An 18,829-nucleotide genomic window follows, 5' to 3' on the forward strand; every position below is an offset into this window, starting at 1 on the left:
AGCCGACCGCGCGCCCAAGGTTGATATTTAAGGCTCTATCTACTCCCTAATTCCTTTGCACTTCTACTCAAGCGTCCGGTTTCCCCCGAGGTCAGAATCCGGCGGAGTAAGGGGGGAAATCATAGACCTAATATTCTCTTTTTATTAAAATTAAAATTAGTCATCTGGCTTGAAGTCTTCTTGATAGCTCTGAACAACGTCTGGAACTAAGCCAAGCCGCGTCGCCTAGCTCTTAAGACTCGAATTAAATCAATTTCAAAGGTTGAATAATTAATGTTGCGAAATGTGGATGTGAGAAACAATAAACTGAATTGATAATAGATCAAAATTTTATTTCTGAACCATATTTTTTAATATTTTTCTTTTTTAATATACTACGATTATTATAATATAAATATATAGAAATGTTCAAAAGTTTTTTTTTTAAATCACGTATTGACATGACAAAATAAATCGCGTTACAAAACGAACATAATAATTTGAGTGACAATTTAAACAAAAATATATTTAGAAAACATATTGCTAATCGATTTTATTCAGGGGTTACAGTCAATCTTGTTGTTAATGTTGTAGCGACATGCACTTGGCGTTCCTCCATAGACACAGCCCACTGAGTTTCTCGCTGGATCTTCTCAGTGGGTCACGATTCATATCCTGTGGTAGATTCTGCGAAGCACTGCTTTTGCTAGGACTAGTGTTAGTAAATTATCTCAGGTGGAGCCTGTAAGCTTACCTACCCTTCCAGGAGTAGCTGGAATAGCTTATGCTACCACCGAATAGATAGGGCTTACTTAGTTTGACAGGCGGTTTTTGGTTAGCAATTCACTAGCTTCATATCAACAAAATAAATTAGAAATCTGTTTTTTTTTTCTTTCAGAAAAAGCAAAACAGTTAAATAATACACTTATTCATGCGTATATCAAAAGTATTTATGAATATATTTAGAATGTGTAGGTATTTTTTTTTTGAAAACGCCAATGATGGAAAAAAAGAAAATCCGATACTTAAACAAATCTAAATCTGTGAGTGACTATGGTCGAATTTGATGAACATAAAAAAATCATCGTCACATCATATTGAATTATCAACAAATTTGCTCCTAAAGAAATACAATAAAACATTGAAAATATAAAAGATGAACGACAATTGATTCATACGAAATTATTTAAACAGCCGCAAGATTAAGTACTTATTATTAACTTAGCAAAACTAATTTATGGAAATAAATGAAAAAAAAAACGCACAAACAAAACGAATCAAAGAATAAATTAAACTTTGAGTAGTAGTTTGATCCTTATCTACATTGCAATAAATGCTACAAAATCACTTGCACTAAATAAATTATCTCAGAGGCATCACGTACATACAATAAAAATAAATCTAAAGCAAACACGAGTAGCTTGTGATTGGTCGATGGAGGGATCAAGGGTAGATAACTTTAGTCTCTATATTTCTGTCACAATAGCTATACGTTACAATTTAAAAGGAAAATCGATATACAAAAAAAAAATATACCCCGACTTCATATCTCAAGGTCGGTGGTGACATTGACTTTGTCTACAGGTACCCTCTTTTTTATTGTCTTTGTAGGCAGACGGACTTACGGCCCGCCTGATGGTGAGTGGTAGTCAATGGCCCATTGACTTCAGTGACGCTAGGGGCAGAGCCAAGCCGCTGTCTACCGACCTACGACCACAAGAGGTCCTACCACGTATACTGCTGGTAGGACCTCTTGTGAGTCCGCGCAGATAGGTACCACCGTCCCGCCTATTTCTGCCGTGAAGCAGTAATGCGTTCGGCTTGAAGGGCGGAGCAGCCGTTGTAACTATACTGAGAACTTACAACTTATATCTCAAGGTGGGTGGCACATTTACGTTGTAGATGTCTATGGGCTCCAGTAACCACTTAACACCAGGTGGGCTGTGAGCTCATCCACCGTTCTAGGGAATAAAAAAAAAAGTACCCACTCAAAAAGATTAAAATAATTGAAATATTATGAATGAACATGCGACGTCTGATTCGTAGATAAGTACACAGAATGTTTAATTTTGAGATTTAGCTTAGTTTCACAAATACATATTCTTCATAGCTAGAGGGGAAATGTATTTGTCCTACTAGTTAAATCATTTTTTCCTATTAACTTAAACAATTTACTGAATTAGAGGCACAATACTACCAAGAGACGCCGCGTAGTAATCTGGTCGTATTGTGTGTGACAACATTTCTTCTTTGGTAGTGTTCGTTAAAACTAATAAAGTGTTGAAACCAACTGCTTTCCCTAGAGATACATCTTGGGCGATCCTGAAAAAAAAAAACAATTTATTATATACAAAAAAAGGTTTTATATCTCATATTTGTAATCGATTTTTTTGTATTTTTTTTTTAATTATTCGATTTAGATGATTGTGGCTCATCTGACGCGTATTGTAATCCTATAGGGAAGGCACCATAAAAATGCCCTTTATGCTTCGAAGCAGCCCTGAATTTCGGTTTAATGAGCGAGCCAGCCGTTATACAATACAATTGAGACTCGACCTCACGTCTCAAAGTGGGTGACGGTATTCACATATCTTTGATATAGATTTAGATATCACACATCTATAATCTTTACCCGCTTTATTTCAGGAGGCAGCGACCTCTTGAAGTCGTCGTGGCCTAAAGGATAAGACGTCCGATGTATTCATGTTGAGCGATGTATTGGTATTCGAATCACAGGCGGGTTTCAATTTTTCTAACGAAATACGTACTCAACAGTTGTTCACGATTGACTTCCACGGTGAAGGAATAACATCGTGTAATAAAAATCAAACCCGCAAAATTATAATTTGCGTAATTACTGGTGGTAGGACCTCTTGTGAGTCCGCGCGGATAGGTACCACCACCCTACCTATTTCTACCGTGAAGTAGTAATGCTTTTTCTTTGGTAAAAGCAGTTTTCATTTTATCTAGAACTCACCAAAACCGATGAAAATACTAAGACATATTATTGAAGTGAAACTTCTTTAGGCGCGTTGAGCTAGGTCATTTCTCTTATTCACATACCCTATTACAAAAGAAATTTGATTGAAGAATGACAAATGAAGAAAACCACAATACTACAAACCACAAAAGAAGTTTCACTTCTTACACGTGCACCAAGTTGCACGCGCACCATTTTTTATAATAATTCATATTTATACGTATTACTCACATGTCACCGATAAAAAGAACTCGACTAGGATCGGTGATGCCGGCTCGCTTCATAGCGAATTCACCGAAAGCTTTTCCTGGCTTCCCAAGCAGCACGGGCTCTCGTTTCACTTCTGCCGTAACCAGATCTGCAAAAACTCCCGTCCCTACGAGAAACGAGCAGAAACAGAATCTATACTAATCTCTATATATAAAAATGAATTGCTGTTCGTTAGTCTCGCTAAAACTTGAGAACGGCTGGACCGATTTGGCTAATTTTGGTCTTGAATTATTCGTGGAAGTCCAGGGAAGGTTTAAAAGGTGAGAAAATATAAAAAGCTTGGAATTATATAAAAACAAACAATTTTGTTTTTCCTTTGATGTGTCCCCTTGATGTGTCTTTTATTTATCGATTGAGGCACTACGAAGTCTGCCGGGTCAGCTAGTGTATATATATATTATTATATAAAAATGAATTGCTGTTCGTTAGTCTCGCTAAAACTCGAGAACGACTGGACCGATTTGGCTAATTTTGGTCTTAAATTATTTATGGAACTCTAGAGAAGGTTTAAAAGGTAGATAAATATAAAAATTCTCGGAATTAAATAAAAATAATAATTTTGTTTTTCCTTTGATGTGTCCCCCGTCGGACGGATTCCTTTTGTTTGTTTTAAGTTTATTGTATACAAAAGTTTAGGTCTTTTATTCATCGACTGAGGCACTACGAAGTCTGTCGGGTCAGCTAGTTTAATATATAAATCTACAGTGGTTTTTACGGATGTTCCGTTATAACTACTGAACCATGCATGCGATTGACTTGAAACTTGATATCCATATAAAAAATACATGTAGTTCATGGATAGGCTAATATGAGTGTTGGACTCCCTACACCAGTTGCGGGGGCGTTAATGATGAGAACCTTTGTGGGGTGAGAAATAATAATATTAATTTTAAATGCCCAGCGAAGCGGGCGGATACGACTATATAGTCAAATATAAAATTTGTCGTATCGAAGCTCGCGCGATTTCTGCTGCAAAAAAATTTATTTTTTTCACCCATTAAAATGAGTAGCAAGCAGAAATACTCTTTGTGGTTACAATAATTGAAATAGACCGCTTTTATTTATTTATTTAAACCATGCAGATTAAATCTAGATCCGTAGCTAAACAGTTAATGTATGTATAAAGCATTTATAGGTTACAGATACGAAAAAAATCATAAATAACTGTTTAATAATAAAATACTGTTTGATTTTTTATTTCAAATCGCTCCATTTGCTTAGTAGGCGACACTCGCTTGTGTTGCCGTAGTGTAACGTTTTGAAAATAAATGAAAATATACATATTTGAAAATATTAGTAATTGGCGGTGCGTTCGTATTTCATAAAAACCTTTAAAATTCAAAACAGTTGAGGTATGATACTGTGGCGGGTAGCCATCATACAACGCAAGATAATTGCCAGATGCCTGAATCTCGCTTACGACATTTTCAAGATAAAGCGCATATATACAAGTTCCGAACAACAACATTTGCACAGTCGGTCTACCGAGCAATATCACCCGCTCGGTGGAAGATCTTTCCTTTCGTCGGTCAGCAATCCCCAAAATACAAATGCAACGCAATCTATTTCAAGGTTATGAACTTATTCGATTGTTTAAGAACTAAGCACTATCGAGAAAATTCTATACAAATTACAGTTCTAAAATTAGAATATCGTTCATTAAAGTAATCTAGATTATTGAACTTTAAAAATAAGCCACCAACCAAAAATAAAATCATAATTGTCGAACATAAAAAAAACATAGCGACAAATACATTTTCGGAATTGCACACACGTAGAAACATAAACAATGGGATAAACGCAAACAAATTTGATGTACGACGCACAGCGGAAAAATTTACGTTGAAATAAATTTAAATTTGCCCTGAAAATATTTGCGAATACCGCGCTTAACACAATGCAAATTTTTATTGATGCGAACTCGGATGTAGGTTCAATGGTTTTGTGTCCCTATGCAATAAAACGTATGTTATTTTTATTGTAAATACTGATATTGTATTTTTAAAAGTTCCGAATCCATATTATTTACCCGCTACATAAATGCTTGCTTCATAATGGAGTTTATTATAGATTGGAAACCGATTCAATATAAATGTTTACATTATTAATTGCTTGGGCGAATGTTTCGTCAGAGAGCTCTTGTATATTTAGTCAGTATGTGAGAACGCCTAAGCATTTCAAATAAATCGAGCTCTGTGGCCATTATCGGATGATAAGGTGATGGGATTCCGACTAAATCAAGCTACGACTTCCTGGCTATCCGTCTGCGGTAGTTATGTGTATTAACTGAACCATTTCATTAATTCTTGTCCAAATTGGAGTCAGGCGGGCTGAACAAAAAAAAAATTAGTAACAGCAAATTAAACCAATTTTAATTTGCTGTCACTAATTAAATCTATTTTGTGGTTAGCAGTGTTTAGAGCCAGAAGAAGAAACGGAACAAAAACTACATAATTATGTACTTTGAGTCAGTATTAGGTTGTTTTTCCTTTCTTTTACATATTTTGTCCGCATAACGATACACGTTCAAAAGTTGTTAGTTAAAACATATAAGATATACGTACATATTTCAAAGCATCGGGTTTCAAAGACATGCGTCCCAATATTTACCTAAAGCTAAAAGACCAGGTTTCATTGGCACCGACCTATCAGTCGCTCCATTTATGAAGAGGACCTCAGGTCTTTTCAGGTAAGTTATGGCTCGGTACATTTTCGGCAAGTTTATCCTAAAATCGCTGTCAAAAACGACGGCTCCTATCTCTTCATCGTCTTCTAAATACTGAATATATTCGCCATAGTACTCTGGCCCTAGATCTGGCTGGAAAAGAAACAAATGTAAATTTTTGAACATTCATATTTTTAAGAAAATTTAGGTCAACTTGTGTGCTTCAAATGTATCTTGTGTTATAACGATTTTATCTTTGAACAATGTTTCATTTGAAACCTAATAAATTTAAAATTAAGTATGTAATAAAAATAACATTAATGTTAATTTTTACTGGTGGTGGACCTCTTGTGAGTCTGCGCGGGTGGGTACCACCACTCAGCCTATTTCTGCCGTGAAGCAGTAATGCGTTTCGGTTTGAAGGGTGGGGCAGTCGTTGTAACTATACTGAGACCTTAGAAGTCATGTCTCAAGGTGGGTGGCGCATTTACGTTATAGATGTCTATGAGCTCCAGTAACCACTTAACACCAGGTGGGCTGTGAGCTCGTCCACCAATCTAAGCAATAAAAAAAAAACATTCATACGGGAGTCAATAGAGACGATATTGTCAACTGACAAAAACAAGAAGTGGTTGTATTTTGTGTATGTGTTACCTCAGAACTTTTTTGTAAGTGAAACGGTTTCGATGATTCATTTTTTAACTGAGAGCTGATTCTTCTCATATGGTCCCATTTAAATCTTATCAAGATCTGACCCGTTGCTTTTTAGTTGTCCTTAATAATGCATAGTCAATAATGCGTATGCAGTCAAATAGTCTTTAAAAGTCTTTTAATCAATAATGCATACTTGATTGACTTCAATTACATTCTCTATTATATTTCTCAGTATACGAGTACATACTTTATCGAAGCCAGTTTTCTCTTTTGTATTTTTTTTGCATTATAAGTCTTTAAAAGTCATTCAATCAATTATGCATAATAATGCATATTTGATTGACTTCAATTACATTCTCTATTATATTTCTCATTATACTTTGTCGGAGCCGGTTTTCTCTTTTGTATTTTTTTTGCATTATAAGTCTTTAAAAGTCATTCAATCAATTATGCATAATAATGCATATTTGATTGACTTCAATTACATTCTCTATTATATTTCTCATTATACTTTGTCGGAGCCGGTTTTCTCTTTTGTATTTTTTTTTTGCATTATAAGTCTTTAAAAGTCATTCAATCAATTATGCATAATAATGCATATTTGATTGACTTCAATTACATTCTCTATTATATTTCTCATTATACTTTGTCGGAGCCGGTTTTCTCTTTTGTATTTTTTTTTTGCATTATAAGTCTTTAAAAGTCATTCAATCAATTATGCATAATAATGCATATTTGATTGACTTCAATTACATTCTCTATTATATTTCTCATTATACTTTGTCGGAGCCGGTTTTCTCTTTTGTATTTTTTTTTTTGCATTATAAGTCTTTAAAAGTCATTCAATCAATTATGCATAATAATGCATATTTGATTGACTTCAATTACATTCTCTATTATATTTCTCATTATACTTTGTCGGAGCCGGTTTTCTCTTTTGTATTTTTTTTTTTGCATTATAAGTCTTTAAAAGTCATTCAATCAATTATGCATAATAATGCATATTTGATTGACTTCAATTACATTCTCTATTATATTTCTCATTATACTTTGTCGGAGCCGGTTTTCTCTTTTGTTTTTTTTTTTTTGCATTATAAGTCTTTAAAAGTCATTCAATCAATTATGCATAATAATGCATATTTGATTGACTTCAATTACATTCTCTATTATATTTCTCATTATACTTTGTCGGAGCCGGTTTTCTCTTTTGTATTTTTTTTTTGCATTATAAGTCTTTAAAAGTCATTCAATCAATTATGCATAATAATGCATATTTGATTGACTTCAATTACATTCTCTATTATATTTCTCATTATACTTTGTCGGAGCCGGTTTTCTCTTTTGTATTTTTTTTTTGCGTTATAAGTCTTTAAAAGTCATTGAATCAATTATGCATAATAATGCATATTTGATTGACTTCAATTACATTCTCTATTATATTTCTCATTATACTTTGTCGGAGCCGGTTTGCTCTTTTATATTTTTTTTTATTACAACTGGATTTATAGGTAAAATTAGGAATGTTACACTATTCAATCTATTTATTATTTTACTCTTTTTTAAGAGTAAATATTTTTACATATAGTTTTGTCTGTCATTGAGAATATCTTCAATACTTACACCTTCCTTGCATTTGAATCCGTGAGCTTCTAAGACTCTTTTGGTCTCAGTACAGGTTACACAGTAAACAGTTTTATTGAATGTAGCTGATTTCAGGTACTCTGCCACTGCGATAGATGGAATGATCAGGCTCTCCTAAAAATGTTCCATAATTAATTTGAAGGACAGCCGATAACATCAATTAAAAACGATTATTACAACAGAAAATCAAATACAGGTCTTCATATATAGGTTTTTATGATAGCAGATTATGATCGAACAAGCTTGCATTTTATAAATGAACATATAAAGAGGTATTTAATAATATGAGTAATATATCGAGGGATCAAAGGCTAATTAGTTTAAGTGAAATTTCGCTAAATACGCGACATTTATTTTTGTAATTAAAAGTCCGTTTCATTTGGTATTAGTTAGTATTAACAATTCAAACCCCAATTAAGCTTACTCCATTTAAATAGCTGAAGAAGTTGTTTTTTTTGTTATGATATTTTATTCCAAATTTTAAACTTTAAATGGTTCTCTTGTTGTTGCAAAAATGTCGTTTAAGCCAAATAGTCACCTGTCGATACGTAGATAGATATTAAGCACCTTAATAAAGAGAAAATAAATTTGTGTCTGATGTAGGGATCGAGGTAGGTGTTTTTTTATATTGTTTTTTTTTTTTGCTTAAATGAGTGATCGAGATTATGTGCCACCTGGTGTTAAGTGCTTAGAGAAGGCCATATACATTGATAAAGTAAATGCCGCCAACCACCTTGAGACATGAGTTGTAAGTCTTCGTTTTAACAGTACAAAGGCTGCCCCACCCTTCAAACTGAAACGCATTGCTGCTTCACCGCTGAAATGGTTGGAATGGTGGTACCAACTCTTGCGGGCTCACAAGATGCTTTACCACTATTAAGAAGTTATCACAATAACTTTAATTAGTTAAAAATAAGTTTGTTGTAGTGTCCGAGTGAAAGTAATTCCAATGAAAAGCGAATTTCATCTAATACACGCTTTTGTTCTGATTCTAGAGTTCTAATTCAATACTTACAAAGCCGTTGTCGATGCCGGCTGCTTTGAATTGAGCTTCATAATTTGCTCTGGATCGAATGCTATTATTGGAAACGAAATTCACTGTCTTCCCGCGTTTCTTCATCTGTTTAAAGAACTCTCCGACTCGCGGCAAAGGATTTTGAGTCCATATAACACCTGTGATTTGAAAATCTTGTAGGTATTTATTTGATAATCAGTTTAGCTTTTTAAATTGGCCATTGAAGATCGGTAAGCTTTGTTAATTGACAAGTTGCGTACTGAGCTTTTGTTTCCGGGAAATAGTGGGTCGCGTATCCGATCCGGTAGTACCTAGCTTCTGCAGAGCACTGTTTTTGCTAGGGCTAGTGTTATCAAATTCTCTCAGGTTGAGCCCGTGAGCTCACCTACTCGCTCGCCTTTTAGGCTATCAATGTTAAGAGGTACGAGAAAATATATTAGACTGACTGTGTGATGCAGTAACTAACGTTCCTAACTGCTGGGCTTGAGGTCAAGGTTCGACTTTCCCATCAAACAAACATTCACGTGACGAACAGATTGGCTTGTCATTTGTCTGACTATTTCATATGTACATATCTAAATGTCTTCTTTCTAGTTAGGGGCCAAACGACCGTATGTGATTTGCCCTCAATCTATATATATAAAAATAAATTGCTTTTCGTTAGTCTCGCTAAAACTCGAGAACGGCTGGACCGATTTGGCAAATTTTGGTCTTGAATTATTTGTGGAAGTCCAGAAAAGGTATAAAAGATAAATAAATATGAAAATGCTCGGAATTAAATAAAAATAACAATTTTGTTTTTCTTTTGATGTGTCCCCCGTCGGACGGATTCCTTTTGTTTGTTTTGAAGTTTATTTTATACAAGAGTTTAGGTCTTTTGTTTATCGATTGAGGCACTACAAAGTCTGCCGGGTCAGCTAGTTATTTAATATAAATAAGCTTTATTTGCTTTCTTTAGCGTCCGCTATAAGACTGTTGAATCTATATATGCCTATGACGTATAATTCCTCCGTATTCACAAATCGTAGACTTAATTAAAACTATTTTTACGATTTAATCTCCCGTTTTTTATCACGACTGACCGTCGACCGAGTCGTCTGAGATAACGAAAACTGTAAATGATTCTAATGGTCGGAAATAAGACAGCGAAAAAGTACGCGAAACTAAATCGTTATAGTATTACTGTTTAAATTATGGCTTTATTGCTTAATTTAATAATGAAACAAATTTATATGGGATTTACATACGAATTGAATTATCACTTCTGCCGTTGTCAAAGTCAACTTTTTGACACGGCGCCAGCAATGTCATTAAATCATTCACGTTTTGGTTTTCAAACTTATTGTTGATGAAATCTCGTGTGATGATTACAACACTGTTAAACCATTTTTAACGCGACGTATGCTCAAAATAGTTTTATCTGCAGACAGTAATCTGGTGCGTGCGTGATGTAATTAATATGTTTGTTATTATTAGTTGTTACAACATTTGAAAATTTTCTTGATTTAAATTATTTTCTCTTCTTTTTAATTAATTGGTTTTGGAACACCTACCCTTCCTGCGTATCCTATGGTAGACCTTTGAGAGCCTTTTTTAAGATAGACCAAAAGTTAAAAAAAATTAAGAAGGCTGATATCTCATGTAAAAAAAAACGATACAATATAATTTTCATAAAAAATTATCATCAGTACAAGGCCACAAGTGAAAAAGTATTTATCACAAAAATGTAAGCATAAGCTGTGAAATAAAACGATAAAAATTATTATAGATAATGAGATCCCGGAAAATTACTGGGATTACTTTGGTTTTTTTTTGTTTGTTTTATATCTAAAAATCACGTGTTCTAAATGTCGAGTACATACTTTTTGGAAACGTGTTAGAGAAAAACCACAACGTTTTGCTGTTTTTCATTGTGTACATGGGTGCAGGTGATTACGAACTGTGGATTCCGGAGTCCATAGACATAACGAAGGAAAAGCCACCGCGCCCTTGAGATATTAAATCGAAGTATCAACTGTAAAACAGCTGTTCGACTCTTCGCACTGAAACGATTTACTGTTTTACGGCCGAAATAGATCCATATGAGTATTACGGTAATACGCTGGTACTAATCGCTTAGTCGGTTCTCGCAGCCGCCATACACCGGCCTCTATACGGTACTAGAACGTAGAGATAAATAATAGAGAGAGAGAGAGAATACACTTTATTGCACACCAACACAATTTACATTTAAAAAAAACAAACAGTCAAAAAGCACATATGTACAATAGGCGGTCTTATCGCTAAAAGCGATCTCTTCCAGACAACCGTTTAATTTACAGAAATTCTGTAAAATATGTTGGGGAAATAGGTTGGGGAAAAAGTATTTTCGCATTATAGTATGTATGAACTTGTAATAAAACCTCTTTGGCTATACTATTTGTATCTGGCTGGTTTTGGTACCATTAAAAGTTTAAATTTTAAAGAAGATAATTCCAAATTCGAATTAGGAAAGCGTGTGTTCGTACTGTCAAGATGAGTGAATCTAATGAAGAAATTCGATACATTTTAAAATTTTACTACAAAAAATGTGTCATGTCCCTACCTACAAGATGGCAAAAAGTTATCGAACAAAACGGTACCTACATACTTTAGTTAAATGTAAATAAACCATAATATTAAAAAATGTTGTAAATTTTCTTATAAAATGCGAAGAAATTTTTCCCCAACCTATTATTACAAGATGTATATCAAAGGAAAGCCTACCACGGTGTCTTTAGACATATTGAAGCGTACATCTTAAGAGACTCGGAATCTCACCTGACTGATTGATCGTCAAGCATTTCGCGTCCAGTGCAGGGAACGCAATCTGGATGTTAAGTTCGCTTTCCTGATTTTTATCGACCGTAACGGTCTCCGCGGGGCTGATGTAGCTTGCAACATTGGCACATCAAGTCACACTCGGGTGTCTTCGGGCGAAATCGGAATTCCCGAACGCGCACTTGCCTGTCACCTGACGTCAGTCGAGAAGCTACGCGCGCCAATTTAAGTTTAATATAAAAATAATATGTACCTTCGTAATGTTAATATAATTTGTATCATCTGGTGCCTAGTTTTGTTTTCTCCGTTCCTTGTTAAGATTATAATAACTACCGTCGACTAAAAAAAATTTAAATTAAAAAAAAAATCGTGTTTTATAATTCATCCTCATTCTCCTGCCCTTCTCCCAGTCACCTGGAGTGGGTGCAACATGTTTTCTTCTTCCATACTTCTCTATCATATACCATTTCTTCGCTCACTCCCCACGTCATCCATCCATTTCTTCTTAGGTCTACCTCTTCCTCTATATCCTTCCGCATTCATAGTTAAGCCTCTCTTACCAACTTCATTGTCATTTCGTCTCATCACATGTCCATACCATCCCAAACGCGCACTTCTCAACTTCTTTGTCACAGGTGCCACTTTCAGACTTTCTCTAACATATTCATTTCTTCACACATATAAAATAGTGTGCTTGACTTATTTATTTTGAGTGCAAATTTCCCGTTGATAGAAAAGTCTTGTTAATTAACCGCAATGAAAAAAACTGTTGCCTTGAAAGTATTTCATAACTTTTGTATCAATTGATTTAATTATCTGTGACTTCAACACGCAGATTGTGTATATTAGCATATTAGCTTTGAAAACGTTCTATATTTTAACCGACTTAAAAAAATGGAGAGGTGAAGGAGGGTTACTAGCATGGCCTATGGTACGGTCTACCATCAGTAAATGGCGAAGCCGTTCGTAGGACGCTGAGATAATATTCAAAGAATGCTCATTAATTCTTAAGTCGTCTTTTAAGACACTCCCGGAAAGAGATGTTCTGGTGATATTCCATATCGGCAACATGTAGCCAATATGTAATCTTTTATGTAGACTTTTATAAAAAATTTAACCGTAAACAAAGACATTTCTGCATTTCGTTGAGATCTACAGTATATAATAAAAAATCCCTAAAATAGTTCATATTGTTATCTGTCTTGATAGTGATTTGTAATTAATGTGTTTCCATGAAAAATCTCCTTCGATAATGGAATGGCCTTCCTCTTCAGTGCGAAGGTCGAATGAGGTCATCGATGTAACAATAACCACGGGACATAGATCCCGTAGGAAATCAGTTTAATATGGAAAGCTTTTCACTTATTTTAATTTTGAAGCAATATGCAATTTTTCTGCCTCATTTTGGTGATGATTAAATAAACACTTTCATCTAACTTCAATTTTTAAAAAGATGAAAAGAAAATCAAAATCATAAAACAATGATCGAATAAACAAAATACTAACACGAACATATACAAATAATATGAATTATGTAACATACCATCACAATCGGAGAGGACATGGTCGAAGGAATCTAGAAATTTGTTAAAGTCTTCAACACTTAAATCTAATAAATGTTTAGATTCAGTACCCATTATGTTTATTTAACACTTTGAGACGTTTTTTTTGTATAATATTAAAACACGTGTGCACTTAACCTTACTGTGTGAGTGACTGCGCCCGCGTCACCTCGTACGTAAATATAAGCGAATGTTCTAATGGGACTGTTTCCGTTTAATTACGATTTTGTGACGTCATACGGTTTTTCTACGTTTGACGTATCGGTATTTGCATTCTGTTTTTGAGGTCAATTCAGTAATTGTGCTGTCGCCTAACAGCCTGCTGAGATTATGGAACATCTGATGGTGAGTGATCACCGATGCTCATGAACACTAACGATGCCAGGAGTACAAGAGCCATCAAAGAAGATCGTGGGAATATTTAGTCAAATGAATTTTCATTAAATAATGTTTTTTTTTTGTTCTTCGTGTAAATGTTTTGTCAGTCTGCTGTAACATAGCAATGTAACATTACCGTTAGTTACACTGCTATGCCGTTTAAACCTCAGATAGATTGAAACTATGCATAAATTATAACTAGTTGATGTCGTTATAGTAAACTTAAAAAAATATTCATATATTTTTAGAACTGAAATGTTTATAATATTTTGTACATCATAAATAAATCTAATAGAATACACTGTGCGAAGGTAACTCCAAATTTAGTTTGTGAATCAGTTATGAACTTTTCAAGTGGTCTTTAAAATAAAGAATTTCCATTGTTCGCTAACCAATAAAAAAGCTCTCTTGGGACTCACCAAACTTTTCCTCGGTGATAAATTGCAAGCGAAATCGTTCTAAAGGGGTTATCGACCTTCTGTGGCGGTGGATTTACGAAGATTCACGGTTAGGTAGTAAATCGGGATTTCTCTTTATATGTAGGTGTTGGCATATGAAAGAATAATGGAGACGTTTAAAGACGCATAATTCTTTTTTTTTTTTTTTTTATTGCCTTTGTAGGCAGAGGAGCATACGGCCCACCTGATGGTAAGTGGTCACCGTCGCTCATAGACGTCAGCAATGCCAGGGGCAGAGCCAAGCCGCTGCCTACCATAAATCTTCGACGGATAATAAAATTTGCTTTGTAGTTAGGCACGGAATTATTACTTTTTTGTTATTGCTTAGTTGGGTGGACGAGCTCACAGCCCACCTGGTGTTAAGTGGTTACTAGAACCCATAGACATCCACAACGTAAATGCGCCACCCACCTTGAGATACAAGTTCTAAGGTTTCAAGTATAGTTACAACGGCTGCCCCACCCTTCAAACCGAATCGCATTACTGCTTCACGGCAGAAATAGGCATGGTGGTGGTACCTACCCGCGCGGACTCACAAGAGGTCCTACAACCGTTACCACAGGTAATTATGCAAAAAAAAATTGCGGGTTTCATTTTTATTACACGATGTTACTCCTTCACCGGGGAAGTCAATCATGAACATTTCTTGAGTACGTATTTCATTCGAAAAATTGGTACCCGCCTGAGATTCGAACACCGGTGCATCGCTCGACACGAATGCACTGGACGTCTTATCAGTTAGGCCACGACGATTTCTATAATCTATATATTTTGACACTCCCGCTGACACGGTGTAATGGATATGCGTCGCGAACTTTATCGATTAGAAGTCTCGTCTCCGTGGTGACGGCCTTGTTTTTAATTTCTGTCCCGATTGGTTTCAACATTGACATTCAAAAGGGAAAAGGAAGTTCGCGACACCGTGAAACTAAACGATGATTAGTGCAATTCAGTTTGGGGCCGCTTGTTCTTTCTGATTGCTAATTAGAATAAATTGGCGGGTGAGTCATTCGCGTTTCGGAGATTGGTCTGGTCTATTTAAAAGCAAGCTCTTTTCTCTTTAATTCATTTCGATTTTTTTTATTGATCTTATCTTATCTTAGGCGAGCGTACGGCCTCTTATCTTAAGTGGTTACTGGATCCCATAGAAATCTACAACCTAAATGCGCCACCCACCTTATATAAGTTCTAAGGTCTCAAGTATACTTAGAACGGCTGCCCCACCCCTTAAACCGAAACGCATTACTGCTTCACGGCAGACATAGGCAGGGTGATGTTGCCTCACTTGCGCGGACTCACAAGAGGTCCTACCACCGTTACCACAGGTAATTATGCAAAAAAATATTGCGGGTTTCATTTTTATTACACTATGTTACTCCTTCACCGGGGAAGTCAATTGTGAATATTTCGACTCATCCGCAGAATATAGTCCTATATGTAGGATTGATAGTTTTCAGTAGAGGTTAAAGAAGTTGTTGACTTGTGTAACTTTTAAACGGTGCTACTTGTTGTTTAAATTTTTTGGTATGTTGTTACTACGTCTCAGCTTTGTTAAATACGGTGTAGTTTATAACTGTTATTCTTTTATTTCTGGAGATAGTGAGTTCTATATTAACATAAGACATTTTATGGCAAAACAGCGAGGGTCCTTAGTGAACGTTACACGTTGTTTTATGGACACATGTAAATTAAATGACGTTCTATATTCACATGGGTCGGTTTTCTTTGGAATTACTAACTACTAATGAGTCCTACGTAAATAACAACCTTGAAATATTTAAACATAACGTTCCTCATATCATCACTGCCCTCCTATATAACTAAATAAAGTGAAAAAATCTCAAAATTGGTATAAAGAATCATCATAAACAGCAATCATAACACTAAAAATTACAAAAAAGTTACAGGTTCATGTATCAATTAGAACATTGCAGGACGCAGACGCGGACGAAGATAATAAAACTTATTTTTTTTTATAATAACAACATTAAAATCAGCAGTCTCAAAGTTTTTTTTTATTGCTTAGATGGGTGGACGAGCTCACAGCCCACCTGGTGTTAAGTGATTACTGGAGCCCATAGACATCTACAACGTAAATGCGCCACCCACCTTGAGATATAAGTTCTAAGATCTCAGTATAGTTACAACGGCTGCCCCACCCTTCAAACCGAAACGCACGCTGCTTCACGACAGAAATAGGCGGGGTGGTGGTACCTACCCGTGCGGACTCACAAGAAGTCCTACCACCAGTAAACTATCTACTCACTAATCGTAGAACTAATCTACTAATCACTAATCTATAATAATCAGCCTTCATAATTAATCAATCAGTCTTAGGACTGATTGATTAATTATGAAGGCTGATTATACTATCTAAATAGTAACCTAGACTTATAACTGGTGCACATACTTAATAGCAATGAAATGGCATGTAGACAAACATTAAATATTATAATTAACATTGCTTCGCTAAATTAGTAGGAAGAATTCAGCTCTAAAAAGAGGAAGCAAACACTAGATAAAATTATTCCGATAGATTATCATACGATTCTTGAGATGCAGTAACAGTTATGTGATGTGGCAAAGAGTTAAAGTATGGAGTTCCTCTAAGGGAATAAGTTCTGAGCGGCACATATCCATTAAATCTTTATACTTCGCAGCAGGAATCATAATAGGTCCAGAATATGCCGCTTTTAGTTCAGCTTGTACGGCGTTCCTCGTATTACTACGAATTACTAAAATATCATAATCAGGTTGAGTTAGATCATATTTAAAAGACAAATTTGTTGGGATGTTATTCCAGTTAATCTTCTTGCCCTTAATGTCTTTGATCCAAACCTTATTATTAACAAGACTTTTAAAGTCGAATACGTCATCCTGGGTTACGTTTCGAACAACATAGGGTTCTCCTTCATTCTTGGCCCATCTTACTAATAAACGCCATTAATGAGGGGTATATATAGTTTTGGTTTGAGAAGCTCTCTTGATGACAAAGTGGATACTGTCCCCCTAATTTTGGGTATGCCTTTTCTGTAAAAACCAGTGTGTAATATATATGTTGAACTTTTTTGCGGCATAAATGTATAATGAATATACAAAGCGATTACAATTTTGGCCAGCACAATTGTCTGACCAAAAGCGGAACTCCTTGGTCCCTTGTTCAACACTAGTCTGTATAAAATTTAAGAGGCAACTGCTTACCTCGTTTGCTCCACGTTTTTCCACAGATTCATCCCACAAATAGCAAATGGCCTTCTTTTTACCCATATCAAAAACCGTAAAGTTAAAAGAAGATAGCTTTCTGTTATAGTAAAATATATTTATATTCCTTAGAGGACACTGTAAAACTTTTCAAAATCAAACAGCAGTAACCATGTTTCCGTTTGACTCCTCAGCATCTTTTTTATCTAGGCTTTTTAAATGCCTTGCCTTCTTATTTGTCTGGTGTTATTGAAAAGCTTCTTTCTCTTGGTCAGTTGGATTTTTATTCAATCGAAAAACGTGACATTCCTCGCACTAATCCTTTTTGGGAGTATGAAAACCTAGATTGAAGTTTGAGTTGACAATGTCACGATACTGGCGTTCTTTTATGGCTTTAGTGTTGTATTTTTCAGGGTCATGATACATGATTAGGGCAGAATACGGTGTTGCAGATTGAATGGATATTAGTAGGAGATTACATGAGTGCTGGTACTGACAGTTCCAAATTGAACGGAGTACATCTGTGGTGATCTTCTAAATCTTTAAGCTGTATATGTGGTAAATTTTTGTAACTTAAAGGCACTTTCAAAGAAAATATACTAGGTTGGTTGCTGTAAGCATCCAAGGCAGATACATCAGGCACGAGATTAGGTACTGAGCTGTCGCAGGTAATTTCCTTGGTCCCACTATCTTCATGTAGCATTTTTCCAATACATCAGCTAGTTCCTGACTGATTTCTACTGGTCCAGGAGGCAAAGGTGACGTTTGTATGTCTTACAGGTATCATCATCATTTACAACTGAAAATTTAAAAAAACTCATATTTTTATGACAATTTATAAAATACTATTTATATTTATGTGTTTTGCAAAACAATTTAATTATACAGAAATAATTTAACAAAATTTAAATAAAAAATCGTTATATTTAACAACTTTTTTACACGATTAACGTCCTAACTGATTTCATTATCCCAGTAACAACGTCTCATCTTACTAACGAACCAACAAATCGCGTCACAGAGTTCGTAAAAAAATGTCCCATATTCACATAGAACGCTTAGAGGTTCAATAGTGTTCGTAAAATATCGTCCTAATATTTCATAACGCTTTTATTTTTAACAGTTAATTATTATAGAATGATTGATTACTCCTGTGAATATGCATTACGGCAATTGTGTTTTTGCATTAAAAATGCGTTTCATTATCTATTCGTCAAAAAACGTCTT

At 35.0% G+C, this 18,829-nt stretch overlaps 1 protein-coding gene across 4 annotated transcripts; it reads right to left on the reverse strand.

Moving 5' to 3' along the window:
- Nucleotides 1–311: 311 nt before the first annotated feature.
- Nucleotides 312–13,757, reverse strand: LOC101743457 (uncharacterized). Of its 4 annotated transcripts, XR_009976283.1 has the most exons (7): nt 13,547–13,757; nt 9,205–9,362; nt 8,169–8,303; nt 5,840–6,047; nt 3,191–3,335; nt 1,964–2,301; nt 312–1,704 (listed from the first exon to the last, which is right to left on the reverse strand). XR_009976283.1 is itself a non-coding variant. In XM_004927511.4 (6 exons), exons 1-6 carry the CDS (start codon nt 13,638–13,640, stop codon nt 2,151–2,153), a joined length of 891 nt encoding a protein of 296 aa, XP_004927568.1. In that variant the 5' UTR covers nt 13,641–13,757; the 3' UTR covers nt 312–2,150. The 4 variants fall into 4 exon arrangements, 3 of the variants coding, with proteins under 3 accessions (XP_004927568.1, XP_062531248.1, XP_062531249.1); XM_004927511.4 differs by having other exon boundaries at nt 312–2,301; XM_062675264.1 differs by lacking the exon at nt 13,547–13,757 and adding an exon at nt 10,452–10,530 and having other exon boundaries at nt 312–2,301.
- Nucleotides 13,758–18,829: the final 5,072 nt, after the last annotated feature.

This window comes from Bombyx mori, chromosome 23 (genome assembly GCF_030269925.1).
Source record: "Bombyx mori chromosome 23, ASM3026992v2".
In the NCBI taxonomy this organism is placed as follows: Eukaryota; Metazoa; Arthropoda; class Insecta; order Lepidoptera; family Bombycidae; genus Bombyx; species Bombyx mori.

Excerpts from the sequence above, each read along its gene's own strand:
- LOC101743457 (XM_004927511.4), bottom strand. The coding sequence starts at position 13,640 with ATGGGTACTGAATCTAAACATTTATTAGATTTAAGTGTTGAAGACTTT. Across the intron at positions 8,304-9,204 it reads CCGGCATCGACAACGGCTTT|GAGAGCCTGATCATTCCATC; the intron begins GTAAGTATTGAA and ends GAACATTTTTAG. Across the intron at positions 2,302-3,190 it reads GTTCTTTTTATCGGTGACAT|GATCGCCCAAGATGTATCTC; the intron begins GTGAGTAATACG and ends TTTTTTTTTCAG.